Source organism: Festucalex cinctus, chromosome 19, assembly GCF_051991245.1.
Source record: "Festucalex cinctus isolate MCC-2025b chromosome 19, RoL_Fcin_1.0, whole genome shotgun sequence".
Taxonomy (NCBI): domain Eukaryota; kingdom Metazoa; phylum Chordata; class Actinopteri; order Syngnathiformes; family Syngnathidae; genus Festucalex; species Festucalex cinctus.
In genome coordinates, this window is record NC_135429.1 from 5,252,169 (window position 1) to 5,278,965 (window position 26,797).

The 26,797-nt window shown below is 39.4% G+C and overlaps 3 protein-coding genes across 14 annotated transcripts; all 3 read right to left on the bottom strand.

The window, feature by feature from the left end:
• Positions 1 to 5,043: 5,043 nt before the first annotated feature.
• On the bottom strand, positions 5,044 to 9,885 carry LOC144007955 (uncharacterized). 4 transcript variants are annotated; one of them, XM_077507950.1, is made up of 14 exons: positions 8,865 to 9,883; positions 8,710 to 8,760; positions 7,939 to 7,957; positions 7,630 to 7,858; positions 7,513 to 7,553; positions 7,375 to 7,424; positions 7,218 to 7,308; positions 6,549 to 7,156; positions 6,347 to 6,476; positions 6,163 to 6,221; positions 5,941 to 6,009; positions 5,825 to 5,864; positions 5,650 to 5,735; positions 5,044 to 5,323 (listed from the first exon to the last, which is right to left on the bottom strand). In XM_077507950.1, the coding sequence occupies exons 2-7, from the start codon at positions 8,743 to 8,745 to the stop codon at positions 7,237 to 7,239; spliced, it is 447 nt and encodes a 148-aa protein (XP_077364076.1). In that variant the 5' UTR covers positions 8,746 to 8,760; positions 8,865 to 9,883; the 3' UTR covers positions 5,044 to 5,323; positions 5,650 to 5,735; positions 5,825 to 5,864; positions 5,941 to 6,009; positions 6,163 to 6,221; positions 6,347 to 6,476; positions 6,549 to 7,156; positions 7,218 to 7,236. The 4 variants fall into 4 exon arrangements, with proteins under 4 accessions (XP_077364076.1, XP_077364074.1, XP_077364077.1 ...); XM_077507948.1 differs by having other exon boundaries at positions 7,218 to 7,424; positions 8,865 to 9,043; positions 9,137 to 9,878; XM_077507951.1 differs by having other exon boundaries at positions 7,218 to 7,424; positions 7,511 to 7,553; positions 8,865 to 9,885.
• Positions 9,886 to 11,260: 1,375 nt separating this feature from the next.
• LOC144007518 (uncharacterized) lies at positions 11,261 to 15,805 on the bottom strand. Of its 2 annotated transcripts, XM_077507248.1 has the most exons (9): positions 15,658 to 15,805; positions 15,053 to 15,159; positions 13,988 to 14,101; positions 13,840 to 13,896; positions 13,547 to 13,684; positions 12,693 to 12,740; positions 12,448 to 12,561; positions 12,083 to 12,199; positions 11,261 to 12,020 (listed from the first exon to the last, which is right to left on the bottom strand). In XM_077507248.1, the coding sequence occupies exons 2-9, from the start codon at positions 15,149 to 15,151 to the stop codon at positions 11,934 to 11,936; spliced, it is 774 nt and encodes a 257-aa protein (XP_077363374.1). In that variant the 5' UTR covers positions 15,152 to 15,159; positions 15,658 to 15,805; the 3' UTR covers positions 11,261 to 11,933. The 2 variants fall into 2 exon arrangements, with proteins under 2 accessions (XP_077363374.1, XP_077363375.1); XM_077507249.1 differs by lacking the exon at positions 12,693 to 12,740.
• Positions 15,712 to 26,209, bottom strand: sema4ab (sema domain, immunoglobulin domain (Ig), transmembrane domain (TM) and short cytoplasmic domain, (semaphorin) 4Ab). 8 transcript variants are annotated; one of them, XM_077507246.1, is made up of 15 exons: positions 25,271 to 25,861; positions 24,260 to 24,493; positions 23,957 to 24,117; positions 23,824 to 23,883; positions 23,468 to 23,566; positions 22,668 to 22,761; positions 22,410 to 22,532; positions 22,209 to 22,336; positions 21,938 to 22,119; positions 20,921 to 21,065; positions 20,649 to 20,838; positions 20,460 to 20,575; positions 20,009 to 20,261; positions 18,553 to 19,238; positions 15,712 to 15,852 (listed from the first exon to the last, which is right to left on the bottom strand). In XM_077507246.1, exons 2-14 carry the CDS (start codon positions 24,357 to 24,359, stop codon positions 18,568 to 18,570), a joined length of 2,322 nt encoding a protein of 773 aa, XP_077363372.1. In that variant the 5' UTR covers positions 24,360 to 24,493; positions 25,271 to 25,861; the 3' UTR covers positions 15,712 to 15,852; positions 18,553 to 18,567. The 8 variants fall into 8 exon arrangements, with proteins under 8 accessions (XP_077363372.1, XP_077363369.1, XP_077363368.1 ...); XM_077507243.1 differs by lacking the exons at positions 15,712 to 15,852; positions 25,271 to 25,861 and adding an exon at positions 26,128 to 26,209 and having other exon boundaries at positions 16,953 to 19,238; positions 24,260 to 24,507; XM_077507242.1 differs by lacking the exons at positions 15,712 to 15,852; positions 25,271 to 25,861 and adding an exon at positions 26,128 to 26,207 and having other exon boundaries at positions 16,953 to 19,238.
• Between the last annotated feature and the right edge of the window lie 588 nt (positions 26,210 to 26,797).

Below are 26,797 nucleotides of genomic sequence, written 5' to 3' on the forward strand. Positions count from 1 at the left end.
AAGGCGTTTTTTTTTGCCCCTAAAAAAGTGACCATGTATAGTAAGGCGGTTTTTTTTGCCCCTAAAAAAAACGGCCATGTATAGTAAGCCGTTTTTATTTTTTGAAACGACAATGTATAGTAAGGCATATTTCTTTTTTTTAATTCTTTTTTTCAACGACCATGTATAGTAAGGTTTTTTTTAATATATTTTTTTAATGTAATTTTTTTTTAAACGACCATGTATAGTAAGGCGTTTTTTTTTTGCCTCTAAAAAAACGACCATGTATAGTAAGGCGGGTTTTTTTTGCCTCTAAATAAACAACCATGTATAGTAAGGCGTTTTTTTTTGCCCCTAAAAAAACGACCATGGTAAGGCGTTTATGTGATTAAAAAAACGACCATGTATAGTAAGGCATTTTTTATTTGATTAAAAAAAACGACCATGTATAGTAAGGCATTTGTTTTGCCCCTAAAAAAAACGACCATGCATAGTAAGGCGTTTTTATTTTGTTAAAAAAAACGACCATGTATAGTAAGGCGTTTTTTTTGCCCCTAAAAAAACGACCATGTATAGTAAGGCATTTTTTATTTGATTAAAAAAACAACCATGCATAGTAAGGCGTTTTTATGTGATTAAAAAAACGACCGTGCCGACCGTAAGGCGTTTTTTTTTTTGCCCCTAAAAAAACGGCCATGTATAGTAAGGCGTTTTTTTATTTGATTAAAAAAACGACCATGTATTGTAAGGCGGGTTTTTTTTGCCCCTAAAAAAACGACCATGTATAGTAAGTCATTTTTTTTGCCCCTAAAAAAATGACCATGTATAGTAAGGCGTTTTTTTTGTTAAAAAAAATGAAAATGTATTGTAAGGCGTTTTTTTTGCCCCTAAAAAAACGACCATGTATAGTAAGGCGTTTTTTTTGCCCCTAAAAAAACAACCATGTATAGTAAGGCGTTTTTTTTTGCCCCTAAAAAAACGACCATGGTAAGGCGTTTATGTGATTAAAAAAACGACCATGTATAGTAAGGCATTTTTTATTTTGATTAAAAAAACGACCATGGATAGTAAGGCGTTTTTTGATTAAAAAAACGACCATGTATAGTAAGCCGTTTTTTTATTTTGTTAAAAAAAAACGACCATGTATAGTAAGGCGTTTTTTATTTTGTTACAAAAACGACCATGTATAGTAAGCCGTTTTTTATTTGATTAAAAAAAACGACCATGTAGTGTAAGGCATTTTTTATTTTGTGAAAAAAAATGACCATGTATAGTAAGGCGTTTTTTTATTTTGTTAAAAAAAAAAAACGACCATGTATAGTAAGGCGTTTTTTATTTTGTTACAAAAACGACCATGTATAGTAAGCCGTTTTTTATTTGATTAAAAAAAACGACCATGTAGTGTAAGGCATTTTTTATTTTGTGAAAAAAAATGACCATGTATAGTAAGGCGTTTTTTATTGGATTAAAAAAACGACCATGTATAGTAAGGCGTTTTTTTTTTTGCCTCTAAAAAAACGACCATGTATAGTAAGGCGGGTTTTTTTTGCCTCTAAAAAAACGATCATGTATAGTAAGGCGTTATTTGATTAAAAAAACGACCATGTATAGGAAGGCGTTTTTTATTTTGTTAAAAAAAACGACCATGTATAGTAAGGCATTTGTTTTGCCCCTAAAAAAAACGACCATGCATAGTAAGGCGTTTTTATTTTGTTAAAAAAAACGACCATGTATAGTAAGGCGTTTTTTTTGCCCCTAAAAAAACGACCATGTATAGTAAGGCATTTTTTATTTGATTAAAAAAACAACCATGCATAGTAAGGCGTTTTTATGTGATTAAAAAAACGACCGTGCCGACCGTAAGGCGTTTTTTTTTTTGCCCCTAAAAAAACGGCCATGTATAGTAAGGCGTTTTTTTATTTGATTAAAAAAACGACCATGTATAGTAAGGCGTTTTTTTTGTTAAAAAAAAAACGACCATGTATAGTAAGGCGTTTTTTTTGCCCCTAAAAAAACGACCATGTATAGTAAGGCGTTTTTTATTTTGTTACAAAAACGACCATGTATAGTAAGCCGTTTTTTATTTGATTAAAAAAAACGACCATGTAGTGTAAGGCATTTTTTATTTTGTGAAAAAAAATGACCATGTATAGTAAGGCGTTTTTTATTGGATTAAAAAAACGACCATGTATAGTAAGGCGTTTTTTTTTTTGCCTCTAAAAAAACGACCATGTATAGTAAGGCGGGTTTTTTTTGCCTCTAAAAAAACGATCATGTATAGTAAGGCGTTATTTGATTAAAAAAACGACCATGTATAGGAAGGCGTTTTTTATTTTGTTAAAAAAAACGACCATGTATAGTAAGGCATTTGTTTTGCCCCTAAAAAAAACGACCATGCATAGTAAGGCGTTTTTATTTTGTTAAAAAAAACGACCATGTATAGTAAGGCGTTTTTTTTGCCCCTAAAAAAACGACCATGTATAGTAAGGCATTTTTTATTTGATTAAAAAAACAACCATGCATAGTAAGGCGTTTTTATGTGATTAAAAAAACGACCGTGCCGACCGTAAGGCGTTTTTTTTTTTGCCCCTAAAAAAACGGCCATGTATAGTAAGGCGTTTTTTTATTTGATTAAAAAAACGACCATGTATTGTAAGGCGGGTTTTTTTTGCCCCTAAAAAAACGACCATGTATAGTAAGTCATTTTTTTTGCCCCTAAAAAAATGACCATGTATAGTAAGGCGTTTTTTTTTTGCCCCTAAAAAAACGACCATGGTAAGGCGTTTATGTGATTAAAAAAACGACCATGTATAGTAAGGCATTTTTTATTTGATTAAAAAAAACGACCATGTATAGTAAGGCATTTTTTATTTTGATTAAAAAAACGACCATGTATAGTAAGACGTTTTTTTGCCCCTAAAAAAACGACCATGGATAGTAAGGCGTTTTTTGATTAAAAAAACGACCATGTATAGTAAGCCGTTTTTTATTTGATTAAAAAAAACGACCATGTAGTGTAAGGCATTTTTTATTTTGTGAAAAAAAATGACCATGTATAGTAAGGCGTTTTTTATTGGATTAAAAAAACGACCATGTATAGTAAGGCGTTTTTTATTTTGTTAAAAAAACCATGTATAGCAAGGCGTTTTTTTTGCCCCTAAAAAAATGACCATGTATAGTAAGGCGTTTTTTATTTTGGTAAAAAAAATGACCATGTATAGTAAGGCGTTTTTTTTGCCCCGAAAAAAACGGCCATGTATAGTAAGGCGTTTATTGGATTAAAAAAAACGACCATGTATAGTAAGGCGTTTTTTATTTGATTAAAAAAACGACCATGTATAGTAAGATGTTTTTTTTGCCCCTAAAAAAATGACCATGTATAGTAAGGCGTTTTTTTTGCCCCTAAAAAAATGACCATGTATAGTAAGGCGTTTTTTATTTGATTAAAAAAACGACCATGGATAGTCAGGCGTTTTTTTTGCCCCTAAAAAAATGACCATGTATAGTAAGGCGTTTTTTATTTTGTTAAAAAAGATGACCATGTATAGTAAGGCGTTTTTTTGCCCCTAAAAAAACGACCATGTATAGTAAGGCGTTTTTTATTTTGTTAAAAAAATGACCATGTATAGTAAGGCGTTTTTTTTGCCACGAAAAAAACGGCCATGTATAGTAAGGCGTTTATTGGATTAAAAAAAACGACCATGTATAGTAAGGCGTTTTTTATTTGATTAAAAAAACGACCATGTATAGTAAGATGTTTTTTTTGCCCCTAAAAAAATGACCATGTATAGTAAGGCGTTTTTTTTGCCCCTAAAAAAATGACCATGTATAGTAAGGCGTTTTTTATTTGATTAAAAAAACGACCATGGATAGTCAGGCGTTTTTTTTGCCCCTAAAAAAACGGCCATGTATAGTAAGGCGTTTATTGGATTAAAAAAACGACCATGTATAGTAAGACGTTTTTTTTGCCCCTAAAAAAACAACCATGTATAGTAAGGCGTTTTTTTTTGCCCCTAAAAAAGTGACCATGTATAGTAAGGCGGTTTTTTTTGCCCCTAAAAAAAACGGCCATGTATAGTAAGCCGTTTTTTTTTTTTTAAACGACCATGTATATTAAGGCTTTTTTTTTTTTTTTAAACTATGCATCTTTCTTCTTTTAAATGACCAAGGCGTTTTGTTTTTTTAATTGACCATGGATAACGTTTGTTTTTTTCTAATATAAGGTGACTTCACAATTAATTGCACTTACGATTGCAACAGAAGACTCCCCACAAAAGACTCAAGTGAAAACCAGTTTAATTTGTCATGATTCTTATGCTGTTAAGAAAAAAAATAAAAAATTCACTTTTGCCTTGCTTTAAATGCCCAAGCCGTTATGTTTGACTACACATTTCTAATCACATTTTAAACCTTGTTTTTGTCTTCGTACAGAATATTTTGGAACGATGCGCAAAAACAAAGTGACTAATGCTGTTCAGGCCTCACTAATTTTGGGTGATTTTTAGAAAGCACCTCATTGAGCTTGAAGGTGATGCACAAAGGACTGTTTGAGCCTGTTTTTGCAACAGTCCAGACGCGCGGATGGGGTCAGACGTGATATTTCACATGTAACTATGTACCATAGGAAGTTCGACATTTAATTGCAAACTAATTTGATAAAGAGGAATCAGGTTGAGTGTCAGCTTGCCTTGAACGGAGTCACTCAACTGATCCATGAAAAAAAAGCCTTACTATACATGACTGCTTGATAAAGGACTCCGACAACACACAAAAAAATTCACTTTATTCACGACACATCTACAATAGATTGTGACGTTCACAATTAATTGCACTTACAACAGAAGACTCCCCACAAAAGACTCAAGTGAAAATCTCATAGTTTGACATGAATCTTATGCAGTAATAAAAAAATAAAAGGAAAAAAAAAGAAAACACTTTTACGTTGCTTGAAACACCCAAACCGTTTGACTACACATTTCTATTCACATCTTCAACCTTAGTGTTTTTGTCTTAGTACAGAATGTTTAGGAAATGCTACAGTAACTTGCAAAAAAGTATTCAATGTTTTTGCACAGGACAAACATTTAATATATTTCAAGTGAGAGTCAAACATCAGTTCACAATTTTAATTCAAGTACAAAGGCACATTTGGAAGATACAAAACTGAAAAACTGTTTACAAGTAAGTTCAGAGAGAAGCAAAAAAAATATACGTCAATATTTCCGAATAAATTATGCAAACGTTGCCTTGACGCAGCTCAGAACAAAATCCCCATCAGGCAGTCAGTGTTGGTCAGTGCACATCCAGTGAGGCCGACAGAGTGAAGAAACAAGTCGTCGGTGTCCTGTAAAAAAATAAATAAATAAAATACTTATGCATTTGACTTTTATTTTATTTTTTATTTTATTTTATTTTATTTTTTTTACATATTTATGTGTATTAGATGAAAGTGAATGCAGGCATCCCAAAAACAAACAAAAAAAAATTCATGGAAATGTTTTTCACAGGCCAGTGACAAAGTCAACAAAGACGTATTTCCATGTGCAGTTTGCGCTTTCCTCGCAAAGGGCCGAAGCATCTGTACCTTTGTTTCGGAATGCTTCTACAAAGAAAAAAATGACATTAACATGTGTTGTCAACCACGTAACGATGTACTTATTTGACACTTGCCTCAATTTCCAAGAAGCTGTTCATCTTGAAGTCTTCATTTGACAGGTGGACTCGTTCCTCTTCCTCCTCTCAGCAATCGCGGAGTCCTGCGGCAATCAAAATTGGAGTCGTTTGCATTGTTGGTTACAAATTGGAGTTGCGTGCCACTTGATGCATTTGCCATGCGTTTTGTTACCTTTGTCCAGTCTTTCCTTTGATACGGCTCCTCTTTCATCCTGATCAACAAGCACATGAATGCATTTTGACTTTTGGGATTGTCACTTGGATTTTGACTTGCACATTTGGACTTACGAGGCTGTTCTGGTTCTGCAAGGTGCCTCCTGTCCCAAACAAACAAACGTCTCCTCCTCCACCACCACCCTGCAAAAACACAAAAGTAAATAAATAAAAAATAGATGCTACCAAATTTCTTTGACGTGTGTGCGTGTGTATATCCTTCGCCAGTCGTCCCCTCCGGCTCATCCTCGTCCCTGTGCAAAACACTGGATCATCACTTGTGTGAGTGATTATTACTCATCTGGTGGTCTTTGCTCCTCTTGGGCCATCCCACTCCACTCCCGCCAATCAACAGCCTGCAAATAGCCAAAAAGGAAGGGAAGAAAGGGGGAAAAAAAAAAAAAAAAGGGGGCAGAACAATATCATACATATGAGAAAAATGAGAGGATGATATCATATACGGGCATCGATCTTAGTCCACCTGCACATCCGGCTCCATGCTGGTGACCTCCGCCCGTTGGAAGACCAACATTTGTGTGTGTCACTCCGGCGAATGTCGAGGCTGACGCGAGCGCTGGACGAGTCATCAGCCGGCAAGTCGGACAACTCTGCTGTTCAGGCAAAAACTAAATCAGCATGACAGACCGACACTTGTGCATTTTATTGCCATGTGTCTACTTTACCTGACTTGTTTTTTTTTTAATCCATCTTTGACCTGGCTCATTTCCCACCACGCAAAACTGCAAAAAGAAAACAAAACTATGAGTTGTGTGCAGGTCACTTGATTTGTCGATGTACTGCTTCGTGGTTCCAATCGTTTGAACCGGCGCCTCCACAACCTTGAAACACAGACAAACGTTTCATTTGTGACGATCAACCTCCAAAAACTGCCGACATTGTACACACCTGCTTCCAAATTGACAACCTCAAACAACAAAAAGACGGTCTGGATCCAGACAAGCCAAAAAACTGACCATTTCCAACATTCCTTCCCAAAGAGTACTCAAGTACACGCGCGCGCGTTTCCAACCATCAGCTTAAAACAAAACACCATCCACGTCTGCCCTCGTTACCATCAGACCTTTTCCAACCTTCAAAAACACCAACAACCAACAACCACAACAACCCGAGCCAGACTCAAGCAAGGCAAACCACAAGGCTCACTACTCTGCCCCCTCCAGTTCACCATTTCCAGGCACCCCTCGGACAGATGATACTTATTTGTGTGCCGCTTGAGTCTTCATTTGTGGAACTGCTCCTTTTCTTCACCCCAGCCACATCCACCTCACACCTGCACCAAAAAGAAAATATGTCATTTATGCCACTGGCGTATTGAATTATACATTTGTTACCCGTTTCCAGTCTTTCCATTCATTGGTGCATTTGGTGTTGAACTTGCTCTGGCTCTACTTGGCGTCTCCCATCCCAGGTGGCTTCTTCACACTGCAATGACAAAAACAAAAACCAGAGTGCTGCATTTTTCATTTCGGTGTCTGTCGGTTTTATCACCCTCATCTGGTGGATCTTTGTGCCTCTCTCCCGTCCCACTCCAACGCCACCTTGCAACAGAACCCACAAGAACAGATGGGGTACAGTACAATTAGTTTCAAAAACAAGAAAATGGTCCATTTTGTGCATTTATTACACTGCTGTGGTTGGACGCGACGGATTCCGGCTCCTTCTGCAGCCTGCAAGAAACGAACGCATGTGCATAAGCCGTCGTTTCTAAAATTGACAAAAGGTTGTCGGGCGACATCCCCTCACCTCAAGCACCCAAGCGGTCCGGGCAAGAAAAACCCTCCAAAGTCCACTTGGCCAAGAAAGCCGAGATGGAGGGACCAATCCCCTTCCAGGATGCAACAGATGCTGAGTGGGGAACATTCAACACAATGTGGTGTTATACAATGTTCACTACAACATGAGACTCCATTCAACGAGTTGAAGCCCTGCAGGTCGACTCCTGGGAGAAGCACTTTTCCCTCCACGCCTGCTCCTGTCAATGCACATGGACGGTTAGTTCATGTACAATTAATTGTGTGCTGCTCACTTCAGTGTGTGTGCGTGCATCATTACCTTCGTCCGCTGGCTCCGCCTCCGAACGGACCACAACATGCAGGAAGACAACACAGGGAAGAGATTGCACAATAACACATTATGACCATTCACAGCCTGATGAAAGATTTTTTTTTTTGTATGGATGCATGGCAGAAAACTTAAATATCAAGCAATAGTTCATTTATTTCAATAATGTTTCAAAAAGTGAAACTTGTGTTATTCAACACAAAGTGAAATATTTCCAGCCTTTTTCAATTTTGATGATTATGGCAGAAAAAAAAAAATCTAGTCCTTGCCAAAATTCGAACATCATGACCAAGTTCAAGTTGAGAGGCCTTGAAATGGTTTCAGTCTGGGTTAGTTGGCTTCAGAATCATGTGCAAGACTGATGACTTGACAGTTGTGCAGAAAGAAATTGCAAAAACAGCTGGACGCTCAAAAAGCGCCGCATCAGAAGGCGAAAACGTGGCTGGAAAAGGTGCACAAGTGACGGCGATGGAGAGGATGTCAAGCAACGAAGATTTAAAGATCTGCAGGAGTTTCCTAACAAGTGGACTATCAAGTCAACAGTCAAGGTTGTCGACCAGGAATTTTTTTGTTGGTCACATGAAATTCTCATTTTGTCAAACACTAGATTTTGTATTTCTGACATCATGATCCAAACTGAAACAAAAGACTTGAAATATTTTACTTTATGTAATAATAAAGAGTTTAACTTTTTGAAACAAATTATTGAAATGAATGCCAATCCCTTGTATTATAAATTTTCTGGTGCGTGTTTGTGTTTACCTGACTTCGTTTCTCACCAGCCGTCATGACAACCATCTTCGCTGGTCATTTCTTGCAACACACAGACATGCAATACACAAAACATTTTTAATGCAATGCAAAAAAAAAAAAAAAAAAAAAAAAGTCCTGTCCAATATTAAAGTCAAATACTCCACCTGAAGAGGTCAAAAGAAGCTCCTGTCCATCATTTACACTCTCCAGAGACAGATTATACGCAGCTGAGCCTTGTGCCGAGACCACAAAAATTGGAGTTGTGCCGAGATGACCCTCGTCCAGTTGTTCTTGGTGCCTCTCGGACCGTCCCACAGCACAACCTGCAGGTCACCACAGGGAACTGAGGAAAACAAGCACAACAGTGTCAGATTTCGGGATCATAATTCTTCATCTTACACTTGTTTATTGTATTGGTGTTTGCGTACTTTCTTACCTGCCTATGAAGGGACAGAAAAAAACAGACAAAAAAAACCAAAACCCTCATTAACCTGGCCCGGTCCAGTTGCTCACCAAATCTGGTGCCTCTGGAAGTCTGAAAAACAAAAAGGGGATGGGAGCGAAAACCGCACAAGCCTGCCTTTCAATTGCCAACCTCAAGAAAAAAAAGCTGCTCTGGATCCAGACAAGCCACAAAAACCACAAACCACCTCAAGCAAGAACAAACTCCAACCATCAATCAGCTTTCCAAACCATTTCGACACCTGCCCTCATTTCAACGCAACTTTGCCAACACCGCACACAATTGTCACCCATAACCAAAGTCAACCAAAGCGCACCCCAAGGCTCAACACACGACCCCCTCCTGTTCACATGATCCCCCAACATGTCAACTTTTGCGTGCCGCTTGATTCGGATTTGTTCCTTTTCCTTGTCACATTTGGCTCCTCTTCCAGCCTGCAAAACACACGCATCGTTAATTGTGTGCATCTGGTAACTTCATTTGTACATGTCACCTTCAGCCAATTCATTTTGACCTCTGGCCCACACGGAATGAGTACATGGGGGAAATATTCAACTTCATAAGACTCACCCTCAAAAAAGAAAAAAAACAATTACATTTGACAAAAATCACATTCACAAGTTTACAAAGCAAAAAAAAATAAAAAATACAGTAGTGAATAACCTTCCACATGAACAGTATGATGGAAAAAAAAACATTCCAATACCTCCGATTTGCTGGGAAAACAAAATACAAATTTTGTAACTACACAAACTTCATACGACATACACAAATTCATCTTGACCTTTGTCCCACACGGAAAGAGATTCCCTCTCAGAGAATAAGAAAAAATGCATTTGGAAAAAATACCACATTCAAAGTTTGCCCCCCCAAAAAAACAAACAAACATTTTACAGTAGTGAATAACCTTGCACATGAAAATTAAGATTGGGAAAGAAAGTACATTTCACCAGTTCCGATTTGCGAGAAAACAAAAAGTTTGGAACCACACAAAAACTTGACTAGGCAAGGAAATTCCCCAAATCCAGAAAATTAGGAAAAAAAATAAAATAAAATAAAAGTTACATAACACCACACGTAGTTCACAGGAAAAAAAAACAAAAACAAAAAACACGAACAATTAAACAAAAAAAAGCCTTACAATTCAATTCCCCCAAGAACAATGCCATCAGGTGTGTCATTTACAACAAATTAAAACAATACAAATTAGAGCTGGCCAGCTTTAAAAACAAACCAAAACCATTTCAAATCGTGGAAAAAAACCAAAGGAGCCCATGTGCTCAATAAAACAAACGGAAGTGAATTGTGACGTGTGTGTACTGTGCGCTCAAACCTCAAACGCTGCTGTTGTCCCTCACGTGTGAAAATCCTGTAAAACAAGCAAAACCTCACGGTGAGAAACGTGAACAAACGCCAAACATTTCCTCGTGTGCTCACTAACCTGACAAAAGGTCACGCGCGCGGGCGCCATCTTGCCTACCTGCGTTCTGCAATCAACACTTGATTGGGCTCACCTGTCTCCGCTCTTCCACGGTGAAGTCCACCAATCAAAGCCAACCAAATTCTTCCGCTTGTTGCTCACTAGCGCCACCCGGTGGCCTGTAGCCATAGGTAAGACGTTTCAGGAAATAAATTCCTCCTGTTGCTGAACCTCACTCTTAATTCATAAATATGACTAAATATAATAAATTACATTTGTAATTACAAATATCCGTTTTATTAAGAAAACTTGATGTGCTAGGCAAAAAAAGGGCATATTGGGAATCAGTGCAAAAACCCTCTACTGAAGCTTATTTGTGCAACAATAGAATTGTTAGGTGGTGGGTATGTGTTCCCGGGGGGACGGTAGATGTTAATGCACAGCGCATAGGAGGTGACAATTTGCGTCTCTCATTGAAAAATGTAGTAAAGATTTATTGACTAATTTAAGTTTTCATTTCCTCCTAAAACTAATCCATATGCATCTTGTTTTATGGAAATTATGACTTGCCATGCCAAGACCAACACCAATGTCCAATGTATCAAAATGTAGTATATTTTTACCGCAACTTTAGCAAGACCTGCACAAACACACACACAAAATTATCATGCTATCTATTTATGATTGAAAGCTTTTATTAGACACTTTTACACGATATACAGTATGTGCCTATACTAGTGATAAAAGATAGTAATTATATACATCATTATTATAAGTACACATAGGGATGAATGCTCTTTTCTGTAGTGCGGTAAGCCAAGATAAAGACAAACACGTCAGACAGTATGTTCCAGATCATGAAGAAAAAAACGTCACTATTGTTATTCTCATTCGTTTACACGAACACGGTATTTCTTCAATTAGTGGCAGTCACTCAAAAGAAATCCCATACACTAAATTTCTTCATCATAATCATCAGCATAGCCCCTTTTATTTGACAGGACTGCCAATATGCAAGTTGATTTTCCAAAAATTCCCAGTCAACGCCCAACCTATCTGCAGTTACGTAAATAAATACCCTGACCACTATTTGCAGAAAAAAACAGTATGACGTTCTTTTTGTGATGCGACTACATGATATCATACACACTGAACGTCACATAATACATTAGGATATTTCTCTATTGTGACTTCTATCGTGGCTTATATGTAACTGTGAACTTTTTTTTGTTTGTTTTTTTGTGCGCTCACGTTACGATCACGTTTGTCAGGTGCCACATTTTGGTACAGCACCACGTGTGACATCAGGATTTATTCACACAAGGTCGTGTGGGTGTGTGAGAAGACTGTTTAAATGGGCTCCACTTGAGGTTCGGTGGGCGGGGTGGCGATGTCTTCCATCAGATCAGAGTCGGGTTCCGTCACCACCACGGCCACCTGCTCACACGCAAACAAACAGTCACCAGTGTGCCCGCGTGCAGCACGTGCGCGTACCATACCTGGGACGCGGCAGGCTCGGCCGCAGCCGGGGGAGTCGCCCGGACAGCCTGAACAGCCTGAACAGCCGGAGACGGCGGCGGGCGGGTCTGTGGGTAGCGAGGTCGCTCACTTGGAGCCTGAACAGAAAAAAAAAAAATGCAATCATCTGATTTAAATAAATAAAATAAAAATTGAATTGAGTTGAATTAAAATAAAGACTACAAAACAACACAAATTTGGGGTTTCAAACTACAGTTTGGGTTTCTAAATACGGCTAGGGTTTCAAACTAGACTTGAAACGCGAGCAAAGACATGGCTATCGATAGAAATGAAAGCGTGCCGCAAAAGAAAGGGCCTGTTGGAGAAGGCCAGGCGAGTTGAGGACCTGCGTCCTGCGCGCGGCGAGCACGGTGAGGCCGAAGAGCATGGCGGTGACGCAGATGAGCAGCTCCAGCACCAGGAAGATCACCAGCGTTGCCAGGATGCCGTCGATCAGCATCTAAACACGCAAGAGGCGCTCATTTAGCACAAACGCAAAACTGTTGGACGTGGGCCCAATGCCTGAACAGAAAAAAAAAAAAAAAAAAAAAAAAAAAAAAAAAGAGAAATGTACGATGGCTGTCCGCTTACTTTGCACTTTTGCTCGATCAGCTCGGTGCATTTCCTGAAACAATGTAGCTGCAAAGACAAAACATCAAAAAGTGGTCTTTGGCCGGTCGTCTACTGTTAGCAGCTTTTCATTTTTGGTACAGTCAACCCTTGTGCTATAGTGTGGATTGTGAAGCATTTTTTAAAAACCATTTTTTTATAGTATACAGCTTAGTCCAAATTGAGAGTGTAGTACCGCATTGTGCCACAACATGCAAGGCAGCACTGAGCTCTAATGGAAGAGATGCAGCGTAATAAAGACGCATGAAAAGATGAGGTCTGCTCTGTTTGAATGTGTTGCCTAATGCTAATTTTGATCCTGTCAATGGTGTTTCACATTATGTGTTAGCATTAAGCTAGTAGACTTGCGATGAAATGTTTATTTTTATTTTGTTTTCATGTGTACCTTCAACTCGAGACGATAAAGAAACAAATTGAAGCAATCGTGTAAGCAAGTCTCTTTTTTATGATAGTCTACTAAGTATACTTTATAAAAAAATGCAACAATACATACCTTACGTGTTATTGGTACAGTACAATGATGGTGGCTGGCCAAAATTTGCTTATTCCCCAAAACGTATATTTCGGTTGAGATACGACATGAAACTTTGACAGGCCGTTAAATCTGCAACCAAATTTTGAATCACAAAAATCTAGTGGCCAGTGGGCCTGGAATGTATCCCAGCCTATTTCCTTCCGTCTTGCAAACACATTGTTTCAGTCTTGCACCGGACAAGACTCCTCTCACGAAGCGACCGCTACTCACACGACACTCGATTAGGTACGGCGGCGCCATGTCATGAGATGCAATATAAACATCGCTGGGGTTGCATTACCACGGCGTGGTACTCCAGTTGGCGACAGTGTTCACAGTGGTACGAGTCCTGCCTGTACGGGAGGTGCTTGGACATCAGCCCCAGGGCGGCGGTGGCGAACGCCGCACTTATCAGATGAAGAACTAGGGCGCATTTTACCTGCAAAAACGGAAACAAAGAATGTCGCTCGCCATTTTGCAAACAACTGGAGTGGATGTATCTATTTTTTTTCTCCAACTTGGTGAAGCAGCATGTGGCAACTTGTCGCCAGTTATTTCACACGCAACTGTAAACAATAATGAAAGGCCACTCACCCAAAACAGAGTGGGCCTCCTTGCACTGTGGATCAACACGGACCCCGACAGGATGACCTGCTCGTCAGAAAGAAGATTCAGCGGCTCGGAGAAAGACGTTGGCTCCGACAAATGTGAAACGTTATCACGTGTTGCTAACTCTCCCAACCTGAATGACCACGACAAGGAAGAGCGCCATGTCGGCCGTGAAGTGGATCTCGTGCACCCGTAGCACGGACATGCTCAGGCACAGGATCAACACCGCGATGACCAGCTGGATGGCCTGAAGAAGACAAGATGGCCACTATTGTTAAGCACAACAATAGCATGCTAGCTTTCAAAAAACTAAAAAAAGATACATTCATTGATGGTCATCAAACTGGAATTTGGTGTAGCACATTATGTACTCACTATCTTAGTATATCAACCGCTAGCATGTTAGCATTCCATCTGGCCTCATCAGCTATTTGAAATACTTCCATGACTACAAACTAAAGCATGTTCTAATATACATGATAATGGGCCTTTGCCCTTTTTGCACTCAAGTCGCTAACTTTTAGAAGGCCAAATGTTAGCATTTTATCTAGCTACAAAATTAGCGTATTAGCAATTGATTCAGTCTCACTAGCCTTTTGAAATAATCCCTGACAAAAGGACAAGCATGATGTAAAACTGCTTTTGGCACTTGCATTGCGTTTTCTATACCCAAGTTGATATCATAATTCAATTTAGAGTAACAACTGTTAGCATTTTATGTTTACCGTAATTGGGCTTTTTAACGGTTGCCTACATATGGCTACTAGGATTGAAAAACATTTAAAGGACCACTCAATTTCTTATTTGTACTCAAATTGCTATATTTTAGCAGACTGATAGCATGTTAGCATTTTAGCTAATCTTGTGGAAACAGTAAATTACTACTTGGGTTGATAGTCGAAAAAGCCTTCTTTACACAAGTTGCCATTTTGATTCAGATTAGCATACCAACTGGTAGCATATGATCTAACATAATTAAGATTTTGAAAATCGTACATTATTGCTAGGATTTATAGTCGTAATACAATCCATGTAGAGCATTTTTTTTTCCCGCTTTTTATCCAGTCTCAATAGACTTTTGAAATACTCATTTCAAGTTTTACTCCTTACAGTGCTCAAGATACTATCGTTGAGCAGATTGATAGCACTTTAGCATTTTAACTGGTTTAATTCGGGATCTACATGATTACTTGCTCACCCCCAAAGTCTTTGGCTCCATCTTGAAATGGGACTGCAGCTGGCCCGGGCTCAGCGTCCCCGGCGGGGGTGTCGGGTCTTTCAGGTCGTTCTGGGCCATCTTGCAACCTTTGAGATTGACACAAGCATAAGTTTTGGGACATGGTTAACGTGCAGTCCTCATGTAACACATGAATTGGTACAATTTTATAAAACAAATTGGTTGTAAATGTTGGTGAATGTCTCAGTGGTAGTGTTTAGGTCATCCTTGCATCCTCGATCTGTCTCAGACAGAAAGAGAGGCCTCTTAAAGGGACAGGTGCCGACCCAAAACATTTGGCACACCTTCGATATGTCTCCCTCATGTTCAAAGCATCTCCCGGTATCATGCAGTGCAAATGCAGATCATTATTATTATGTAATAATGGCGCCTTTGTCACGTATAAAACATTTAATAAAACATTTATCACTGCAGTGGCCTTTTTCAAGGCACACTGCACCAAAGTGGGCTGCAGCTGCAGTATGACTTGGCTGCAGTCCAGAGGGACATCATATACAAGACATCCAGCCCTCACGTAGCTCAGAAGGAAGAAACATGTATCCCAAAATGAAAAATGATATTCTTACCTGTGCCGAGTCACCGTGGAACCTCCTCTCAGTCCGGATGCTGTTGACGTGCAGGCAGGCTGCTAAAATAAGAGTGTGTATGTGTATGTGTGCGATTGCACTGCAGCAAACGGGCCGCTGCAGACTTTTCGCAGACTTGCATTCCAGGATGGAAGGAAGGAGGGAAGGGAGGTACTCTGGTGATGTCATCACATGCTGCAAATGATTTATTGATTATGCTTCTTTTTTCTTTTTCTTTTTTTTTTAGCTTTATTAAAAAAAAAAAAAAAAAAAAAAAAAGATAAATACTGAAAGGTAATCATTGTTCTATTAAATCAATTTTTATATGATTGCACCAATGAGGCACCGTAAATGAAAACAATAAAACAAATTTGGCAATTATGCTCCTAAATTCATTTCTGATCATTTTATATGTAACTTTAGAAAAACAACTAATGAACATATTTTTTTTTAGTTGATAACTAATTTACTTTTTCTTTACCTTGTGTCTAATTTGTGTAGCTATTTAAAATAATCTTAAAACTAAAAATATAATTTAAAATTGAACAAAAATATGTTAAATTTATTGAAAAATGCATTCAGATATAAATTTTAAATATACCCATGGGAGAAAAATCCATGTCATTTTTTGTACTCGACTTACATTTTACTGTATTTATATACACAAAAACCAAATAGTGTGAGACAACAGTTTCCATTGAGCAAGTGTGAATATAATAAATGAAAAAAAATAAATAAATAAAATCTCAGATATTTTGGTTGCATTTACATAAATATTTGTTTTCATATTTTGTTGTAAAAATAATGCAAAATAAAACTGAATATAAATGTGTTATTATATACATATTTCAAATTGTATTGTGTTTTTCTTACATTATTTTTCAGAAATTTGTACCGACAATCTTTTTCTACGGTGCATTTCACATGTTTGGCCACGTGGCAGCGCTGCAGAGCACATTAAAAATTGTACTGCGTATACAATACTGTTTTCTTAAATGGCATCCATTCAGTCCACCTACACAAAGATAATAAAGTCTACATCACGACTCACATTAAAAGGCATTCATTTCGCACAATATTTATTATGATAGTGGTTGGATTTCATCATCTTTTTTTTTTTTAGCTGCAACAGCTGTGTTCGCTCCCTACGGAGTCGGTCCAGATGTGAAAATCCCCCCCCCCCAAAAAAAAATATCATCCTAAGGGAGTAAAACGTTAGCCCCTGGATGACTAAAAAGAAACAGTATATTTGGTCCCGGGTTCTCCCCCGTGGTGAACTAAAAGTGGTCACGAAGCACATTAGTACCATATTCACATTTATCATTAAAGATGAACACACAAACTGGTTCAGTAGTCACATTATTACAGGGTCCAAGTGTTGTAGTGGAACCAAGGCACGTTCAGGAGAGGCAATGCCATCCCATAACACGCCACAGTTTAGTAGAAAAATCATACAAAAGAGTTCCATCGAGTTGGTGATGTGACAAAATTGTGCAAACATTGATTTCCTACGAACAACAATTGTGATTTTTGTGCGAAATCATACAAAAGTGTACTGAGTACTGTACATGAAGCAGTCATGTGGCATCGAATGCTAACTGCTAGCATTCGTTAAAGCCACTGGGCATTTTACAGAGTGTTCGGGCCACGCTGAAATTAATTAAACAGAGATTAATGTTATCACATGGAGAAAAAAAAAAAATCAAAATATCGGTTGCATAAAAAATATAAAATGCATGCTGTAACAATTTTCTTATAATAGTACAAGTTGAAACTTCAGACCATGAACTATTACAACATGATCACATTATTTTCACAATCAGGATTTTCTGGGGTCCAATACTTTATTCATCAACATGATTTTGTTTCATAACATCGTGGCTATTTTCAGAACCTAACATCTTTTTCTCTTTAAAATTACAAACATTATTCTTCTTACAAATATTTTATTCATAATTTTAAGCAGCTAAGACTTTGTTTCTTGTAAGGTTGTAATATTACAACCGAAAGTATATTTTACATTTATATTTTTAACGCAATAATTCTGATTATTCCTGTCACAGTGCGACGTTTCTCGTATTTTTTGCATTGTATTTTTCATACTTTTCATGTAATATTACAAATTTATTGTCGTGACATAATGTTTAGATTTTTGTTATAGATTTCGCTTCATAATAAATTATGAACAATTATCAGAAATATATCTTTTGTCCTTGACTTTTTTTTTTTTTTTTTTTTACTTTTTACATAATGTTGTACCTTATTTTATTATTCTTAAATTGCGACAATTTGCACAAAAAAAAAAAAAAAAAAGTCCCATTACATTATTTGGATGACCAAAAACAGAAACATTCTTTACAACTTTATTCCTGTGACTTGACACCTGCATATTTCGTCTTGTCCAAATACAACCTTACTCCTGTAACATAATTTTTTTTGACATCACATCATTATTAATATTTAGATATTTAAACAGACAGTAGTACAAATGAATTCCTTGTTAAAACATCTTCTTAAAGTATCGCATAACATTCTGACTTTATTCCTGTCACATTACAAATTTATTTGGGTGCACTTTTTCCCTGTAATATTAAGACATCATTCTTGTGTATTAACATTGTTATTGTAATATGATTTACTCTTAGAACATGTATTTATTTTTACAGTGTATATATTTTAAATGTAATTTAACCACTTTATAGCTTTAAATACTCCCCCCCCCCCCACAACTAATGCCATTTTTCACGCAACTAAAGTTTGGACATGAATATTTCCTATAAAATGTTTTTCCCTCCATTTTTCTATTCAGCGTGGCCCAAATACTCCTTTGCTGGCATCTGACCTGGCACGTTTCGACATTTAAAGTACTGCAATCACGGCGTCTTTCTTCCCTACCTGAAATGACGCCGCTCAGATGGGCGTGTTGGGCAAGTGTCCGTTGGAGGCGGCGAGCGCCCCGTTGGAAAGCGAGCCCTGGAAGTGTCCGTTGCGCTGGCTCTGCGCCGGCCCCACGCGGAGGGCCTCGTGCTCCGTGGGGGTCCGTCTGTCCGAATCCGCCGCCACCTGCTGCGGGGCGGTGCGGCTACGCCACCTCTGTTTGACCATGTAGAGGAGAATGGTGAGCAACACGCTCAGGCAAAGCACGAAGAGGATGGACACTGCCACCAGCTCCTTTAGGTAGGAGGAGGACTGCGCCGACAGGAGCGAGTCCCCGTCTTGGAAGGCGGCCTCTTTGGGCGCCGCTTTCACCATCCAGAATGTGAAGTTGCGCCCCAGCTGCCCCGTGGTGGTCAGCCTGGACTCGGGTACCGAGGGGGGGGGGCCGCTCTTCTGCTTGACGTGGTAGACGGCCATGGTCTGCCGGAAGCCGTTCTCGGCCGACAGGCACAGGTAGTGGCCCAGAGTGGCGGGCGTGGCCACGAAGCTCAGGCTGCCGTCGTCCAGGTGCAGGTAGAGCTCCGGGGACAGGCGGCTGTTGGGCCGCTCCCACGACTGGCGGGAGAGGCGTGATGCGGCGGGACACGGGAGACGCACCACCTCGTGCAGGGACACCGACAGCGGCTCACCTGCGGGACAGGGAGCTGATATACAGATGATAGCTCGAGACCCTCCTGGGAAAAACTACTGGGCTGATTACAAGGAATCAAAAAATAGACGCCACATGCCTCCCTCACTACACTGAGAGTTTGTGATCTCCTTTAATTTATTATTTAGTTTTTTAAATCCCCACTAGAAATTTGGTTTAAATTTGTACTGATTGTGCAAAAAAAATAAAAAAATAAAAAAGATTTTTTGCTATTTTTTAAATGAATTTTTATTCAACTTTATTTTAGTTTTTCTTTTTAATCCAATTCTCTTATGTTTATGCATAACAATAAAATAGAATAAACACAATAAATAAGAATTATAGAGCACAATATTGGTTCGTCTGTTTATATAGTTTGAGTAAAAGCATGCTTTATTTACACACAAAATTATATACCAATGTCTGAGCAAAAATTAGTATTTAAAAAAAATAAAAATAAAAAATAAATAATAATAATAATAATAATACAAATATAAAAATGTAAATTTACAAATATTTAAAGATAAACAAAAATTCTAATATAAAATACAAATAAAACTAATTTAAAAAAAAAAAACTTTCAATGTCCAAGTGAACTTTTTTTTTTTTTTTTTGCCGTTTTGTTTCTTATATTTAACATTTATTTTCACATATTAATGTATCAAAAAACAAAAAAAACAAATAAAAAGTCTTGTAATAACAAGACTACAAAATTTTGTGGAGTTGATTCATTTTTTTTTTAACCATAAACGTGACAATTGGTGAACGTCAAGAAAATGTGCTTACCCGCCGGCAGGTTGTTTGTTCCGAAGAGAGCTCTGTGCATCGACGTCATGCTCTTGCACACCTTCTCCACGTTGCCACCTTCCACATCCTGGCCCAGGTGGGTGGCAGAGACCCGAACACAGGCCCGGCGGGCGGCGTCCCAGCCGCAGAAGGGGTCACGGGCGAGGACGCACTGGGCGCAAGTCCAGTAGAAGGAGCAATTGGCCACCGGGAGTCTGAGTACACCCTCGGACGTGCCAATAAAGATCAGGCCCTGTTGAGGAGACGGTGGTGAATCTCATGAGACTTCTTCAGCTGAGCCAACAGTACTAAAGAGTATTTTATTGAATTGTAAGATTCTTTAATATTTAAATATTTTATGAAGCGATTACGAGCTTTATAGATACAAATATTTATACATTTACGAAGAAATGGCCATTGGATTCAAATGGACTGGTTTGGGTTGCTGTACCTTGGGTATGGACATCTTGAGGCTCTTGACAGGTTGCGGCTTGAGGAACACCTGCACCTCTTCAACAACGTGTGCCCCGCTCTGCAGCAGCACCGCTTTGTGAAGATACCCCGACTCTGAAACACCACCCAATTAATTTGGCACCCGACGCACTAGCAATCCTAACAAAAAAAAAAAACCTCACATCACCTGTGAGGAGAAAGAGCACCGTGTAGTTCACGCCGTCTGCCGCCCGGACCCTCTGGACGGTCAGGTGGCTGTAACGGTGCTCGACCGACAACAAGGTGAGACCCCCACCCGCCGGCCGCACGCTGTCATCTGCTAGGAAGTTCTCCTTCACGAAGCGCAGGGCGTTGTCCGACGCGTTGTGCAGGCCGCACTAAAGACGGATATTTGTGAAGCCGTAAAATACAGTATATCTGTACGAGTCGGCTTCCAATTTGCGTCTCAGTAACATTTACCTCACCCGGGTTGGCCACCCTCTCTTGCACCCTCGTGCTCCACTGCAGCGTGTCACGGTTGAGGACCTTGTAGCTGCCTGAGAAGGCCGACTTGATGTCCGCCAAGCGGAACGAGCACACGGCCGACAGTCCTGAATTGACCGACCTGCGTTCAAAAGGAGAAACAAAATCAACAATGCATGACTCGCAAAAAATGATAAAAACACCATTGTGAAGGAGGAGCCATGTGGATGCCTGATGACCAGTCACATGTCCTATAATATGCCGTGGAGAATCTTTATTTCCTTTTGTCCTTGCTGTGAAAAATTGTATACTCAACTTTATTTTTGGAGTACTTAAAAAAATACTGCTTCTGCAACAAAGTGATGTGCATATTAAAGATCAATCATAATTAATATTAATAAAATAAAATTTAAAAATGACTGACACGTTTTTATTTAAATACACTTAAAACATTCCTGCAGCACCAGAATTAAATGTACACCATGTTGTCAAATCAAAACAATAATTTTAAGAGAATCATGCTGTTTTATAAGCTCCAAAAAAAGTTAAATCATTACTGTATTAATTAATGGTGCAATTGTGGATCTCTCAATTATGTATTGGTTCCCTAATACATTTTTAACTCATTTGCACCCAAAAACGTAATATGTTCTATTTTAAATGTATGTCCTAAAAACATATTTATACATTTTTTTTATGCTAGAGCATACAGAAGGCTTTGATGCAGGCACTCTCCTGCAGAAAATGGTTGAAGCAATGGTAGTTGTTACAAAAATGGCCAGCAGGTGGCAGCAGAGTATAAGAGCTCAACCAGGGCCATGTTAAAACAAGCTTGAGTTCCCCACAGTTCTAAGCAGATTTGTGAATAATGATGAAACTTAGCTATATTCTAATGCTAATTGCCGCAAAACAGAAACAGAATATACTTTTTTTCCTGATGAAAGAAGAGACTAATCTTTCTTTTGGTAGGTTGTTTGATAGGTTGATAGTGGACCATCGTGCCACCTGACTGACCACTGAGAGGTGAAGATGCCGTAGAAAAGCGTGTCATCCGTCAGCGTGCCCTCAGCTGGCGGCAGGCTGTCGATGTCCTGGATGACATTATAGGGCAGCTCGCCATCTGCCTGGCACAGCAGCTGCGCTTTGGCAAAGGTGGTCCAGCGCCGCTGGAGCGTCCGCTGGCCTCCGACATCACTCTAGTAGAGCATGCATGGAAAAGAAACAACTGTATTCCCTCAAATAGTGACCGTTCCCTCTAATCAATGTTGTGCTGCATGCTCGTTACCGTGCAGACTTGGGAAACGCGCGAGACGACAAACTTGTCGATGAAGTCGTACTCTCGGCCCACTTCGCTGAAGAAAAAGTAAATTTTGCCCTCATCTGGAATAAAGGTGGAGCTGATGAAGGTTGGATCTGCGGAGAGAGAAAAACAACTTCATTTGTCAAAAAACAAAAAAAAAAAAAACACTCTGCACCATGTCTTTACCTTCCAGCCATCCGAGCGTGTCGTCCAGCTTGAGGTCCACGCGTGAGCCTTCGCTGAGGTGGCGGGAGATGAGCGGCCAGTTGCCCCGGTAGTCGGCCACCGTGCCCGTGTACAGCTCTCCGTCTGGAGACGGTAATTTAATGTTTATGTTCATTAGCATGTTACCAGTATGGCGACCTGTATGCGTTATCATTCGCGAACAATGAATGAAAGCAAACAACAGGAAGCCACGTGGCCAAGGAGCTTGACTTGACATACCTACGATGATAGCAGTGTTGCGTTGGTAGGGATCATAAGGGCAGCGACCTCGTCCCTCATCAGGTTTGAGACTCGCCGTTAATGTGTCAGAGTTCTAGAATATAAGTCAAGATGCAATAAACTGCAATGGTATATATCTCTTAGGGCCAATTCTGTTCAGAATAAGTCCTCAACACATCCGGTTTTCATGTCATTCCATGTGGAGGTGGCCGCTCCTAATGTGGGCTAAAGCGTGCTTCGCACATGACATGTAGCTTAGCCTAGCAGAGTCCAAGTCACCTGGATGTTTATTGTTCACTGCGACTCACCGGCGGCTGGATCTGCCAGTTTTATCCGGCTTTCGGTTGGAAACAAATCTTTGGCATGTCATCCATGGCTGTACTGATTTTGAAGAAGTGCATCTTTGTTGTAAGGCGTAATTCCACCTTTGATGTCAGCCGTGGGATGCGATAATTCTTCGTCGTGAGTGTCTTTGCGTCATTCATTTCATGTCATTCAATGTGTATTTTACGCACGCGATACGTCACGATGATCACGTGACTGTCCAAAATGCCTGATACAGTACTTAATGCAAAAATCTTCATAAAAAGTGCTATAAAATCATAATTGCGCAACATAAATTGGCAACTTTTTCAGGGAAGAGTTGAAATTAACCATTTCACAGAATAGCTGGTTAGTTTTTCATAAGTAAAACAATCAACAATCAGCTGACTTCTTGCTTATTCAAAATGATCTAATGTCAGTTCAGTCGAGCTCTATCTATATACAGTGCATATGCTGTATATGGGAAACAAACTTACAATGAAGATACAACGTGGACTGAAGGCAAATGTTCCACAGGCGTAGATGTGCGTGGCATTCAGGAACAGAAGTACCCGGATAAAATTAGGACAGTCCGTCTGAAATAAACATCACAAAAGAACATGGAATATTCATACTAATTAACTCTTAAAAATACTGATTTTATATACCAAAATAACTTGTAAAAAAAATAATTAAAATAAATAAAAATCAACCAAAAATTGGGAGATATGAAAACATGTCCCAATATACGTTATTTGAACCGACCGTTTTTTTAATTTTTTTATTTATTATATTAAAGGTCAATGGTGATTTCAATATTTTCCAGAATGAAATTGCAAAAAAAGCTACTTGCCATCTTCTTTCCTTTCATGGAACATTGCTCCAGGTCTTTCTCCGAAGGTCTCCAGTCCAGCTACGAGAGACAGCACAGTGCCCAGTGAAAACAACCATACTGTCCATCTCCTACTCACCACGCGTTCCCTAACCTTGTTCCTCAGCGTGATGGTGTCCTCAAGGCTGACGTCCAGCGCCAGCACGGCGTCACGAGCCCCCACGTAGAGCATATCGTCTGCGCTGCTGAGCAGCAGCGTGGTGGTGTTGCCCACGTCAGCACTGCTGAAGCGGGTGAGACGTCTCCCGGGACTACCTGGGATTGCACATGGGGACTTTTAAGCCAAGGCAACAACAATGCATTGAGATGCTAGTGAGGAAATGGAACAGTTCTGTTTAAACAGCATGGATGCAGCATTTGGGGCAAAAAAAACAAACAAACAAAAGTCTGCACTTACCTACGGGGAAGGAGATGCGAGGGGTCAGCGTGGTCACAGAGGAGCTCAGAAAGCCCAGCAGAGTCATGGCAAGTAGGAACAAGCGGCAGCATATCGCCATCGTGGCAGAAGTTGAGGCGAGGTGCAGGGCTGATGGTCGTCGGTGAAGGGATCAAGGAGACGCCATTAGTCGGGGCGTCGACCCTCTTTGAGACCACATTTTCTGGTTGGCATGTCTCGCCATCGTTGGGACAGCTGAGATGGACAAACTGGTTACAACAAGCACACATTAAATTTAAGTCACTAACATCCTGGTGTGAACAATTGTAGCTAGGTAGGTAATAATAAAGATAAATATCTGCCTTGATAAATTAGAAAGGCAGGTAGGTAGATAAACGCTGAAACAGCTAATTGCTTAGCGAGCTGAATAGGTAGATAGGTAAAGCAAGATAACGCTGCCTTGAAAAAATAGAAAGAGCTACCTTGTTAACGACCTAACTAGGTAGGTAGATAGCTAGGTAGGTAGTCCGTAAGATAGATTTAAAAAGACTTCCATCCATACTTACGAATGAGGTGACACTCAAAAAATCCAACAGCATTGTTCCTAAGCAACAAGTCTAATTACTTACCAACACTAAGAAAGAAAGTGACTTTAAATGGAGTTGAACATTAAATTCATTAAAACTGTTATTTTTAAAATAAATGTCTTAGGTTTTGTATTTTATGACGTGTTTTTGTGGGCGAAATGCCACACATACGCACGCACTACTCCACACTGCTACGTTAGCTTACATGCTAACAGTTAGCTCGCCTCCGAGCCGGTTAACGATTAAACTTAATTCTGCCATCGAAACGCGATGAACAGATGAAATATAACACTCGAGGTTAGCACTGCCCTCCATAAAACCGCATTTTATGCAAACTAGCCTTCATTCGTATCGTCGCAGCTATCGTCTTTGTGCAAAAGATTTATAGCCAGAACACAAACAAGGCGTCCACATTTGAAGCCATCCACAATTTCAATGTTCTTACGTATCGTCCAGTTCTATGCCCAGGGAGAGCTTGAAGCTGGAAGCGTCCACATGGACGAACGTGTGTCGGCGTGGAGAAAACGCTGAACGTGGAGCGCGTGAGTGGGTGAGAGGGTGAATGGGGTCTCTGCTATGTCAACAAACAGCCTCCTCCCACCATTTGTGGACAAAAAGAGCGTTTCCACGACCCTGTGTGACAGGCAGCCCCCTTCTGCAGCAATCACCTTTAAAACCTGTTATGTCCTTTTTTACCAAAGTTACTGTGCAATTTAAATGGCTCAAACATGAAATGGGGGAACAAAGCAATATAGTTCTTGATCACATGATCAAGGTTTGTTTGTCTGCCATGTTGGTGGTCAAGTTTGGGAGGATAAGAGGCTTGAAACAGAAACAATATTAAATAGACTTGTTTTTTCTCCATTGTAGAACCAAAATCACTATGCTATACATCTTCAGTCATATTATGAGGACTGAAAATTTTGAGCCTTGAAAAACTTTAGTTGCAGCGGCAAAAATGTGATTTCACTTAATGACTCTTGGCAGCTTTGTTTACTTTAGCTAAAACAGCATCAACTTTTCCTAAACACTGGTTACAAATTAGCAACCGATATCCAACGTAAGATATATAGCCTACCTTTTTATCTTAGCGTCTGTAGTTCCTATTACATTGTAAACGGACACTTCTTCCCAGTTTACGCATACAGTTTGCACCTTGCCATGCTCCGAGGCATGAATAGTAGAAAATCTGAGTGCAGACTGTTCAATCCCCACAAGTTTATTTAATGTCTACCAAGTAAGTAATCCTGATCTGGCTTGTTAGGGAATCCCCGACCCCCGGTGTGAATTTTATAGAAGTACCTGTCAAGTCTTTAGCCATCCATCTTCTATGAGTAGACTCCTGTGACTCAAAATAAATAAATAAAATAAAATAAAAAAATAAAAAAATCCCCCCCCCCCATAGAAAGCAGAGCGATCTTTAGTCACTCCAATTTCGAGTCTACGAATTGCATTCAACCTTGATTTAAAAGCAGGGAAAGGATAGGGAGCGGGTAAGATGGCTAATCAGAAGTAAAGGAGATTACACAGTATTAGCAGGGTGACCTGAAAACAGACACGTGGTCAAAAAGCCGGGCAAAACGAGCCCCCATCCCTTTTGTGTCAAACATGTTTGACGCGGTAATGGCGACATTACAAAAATATTTTCATTGAAATGTGAAATTAATTAAAATTCATTTGTTTGCTCCAGTCCACAAAAAACAAAACAATAAAACAAAAGGTCATTGATATGGACCAATAATAGCCATCTCTTGCCCCCCATACTGGCCAGCAACAGCTAGTTAAGGGGCCCATTGCGGGAGATTCCCGACATTGTCGATGCAGCAGTGCCGAGTTAATGCCACGGCAGCTTCTTTTGAGTGTTTGTCATTTTGTATTCGACAGTTGTCCACCATTGTCATGTTTTGTAAAACCATGTAGGTAAACCATTGGCTGTGTTCCACCGAGGAACGGTTTTAATTCCAGATCATTG

What these genes read in the sequence shown, in the direction of transcription:
- LOC144007955 (XM_077507948.1), bottom strand. Translation starts at nt 8,745, where the DNA reads ATGGTTGTCATGACGGCTGGTGAGAAACGAAGTCAG. An exon ending in GGACCGCTTGGGTGCTTGAG is followed by an intron (nt 7,554 to 7,629) that starts GTGAGGGGATGT and finishes CGTTTCTTGCAG; the next exon opens with GCTGCAGAAGGAGCCGGAAT. An exon ending in CGTCGCGTCCAACCACAGCA is followed by an intron (nt 7,425 to 7,512) that starts GTGTAATAAATG and finishes TTCTGTTGCAAG; the next exon opens with GTGGCGTTGGAGTGGGACGG.
- LOC144007518 (XM_077507248.1), bottom strand. Translation starts at nt 15,151, where the DNA reads ATGGCCCAGAACGACCTGAAAGACCCGACACCCCCGCCGGGGACGCTG. An exon ending in TGGAGCCAAAGACTTTGGGG is followed by an intron (nt 14,102 to 15,052) that starts GTGAGCAAGTAA and finishes TGTCTTCTTCAG; the next exon opens with GCCATCCAGCTGGTCATCGC. An exon ending in AACTGGAGTACCACGCCGTG is followed by an intron (nt 12,741 to 13,546) that starts GTAATGCAACCC and finishes TTGTCTTTGCAG; the next exon opens with CTACATTGTTTCAGGAAATG.
- sema4ab (XM_077507246.1), bottom strand. Translation starts at nt 24,359, where the DNA reads ATGGCGATATGCTGCCGCTTGTTCCTACTTGCCATGACTCTGCTGGGC. An exon ending in TCGCATCTCCTTCCCCGTAG is followed by an intron (nt 24,118 to 24,259) that starts GTAAGTGCAGAC and finishes GTGCAATCCCAG; the next exon opens with GTAGTCCCGGGAGACGTCTC. An exon ending in CACGCTCGGATGGCTGGAAG is followed by an intron (nt 22,337 to 22,409) that starts GTAAAGACATGG and finishes CTCTCTCCGCAG; the next exon opens with ATCCAACCTTCATCAGCTCC.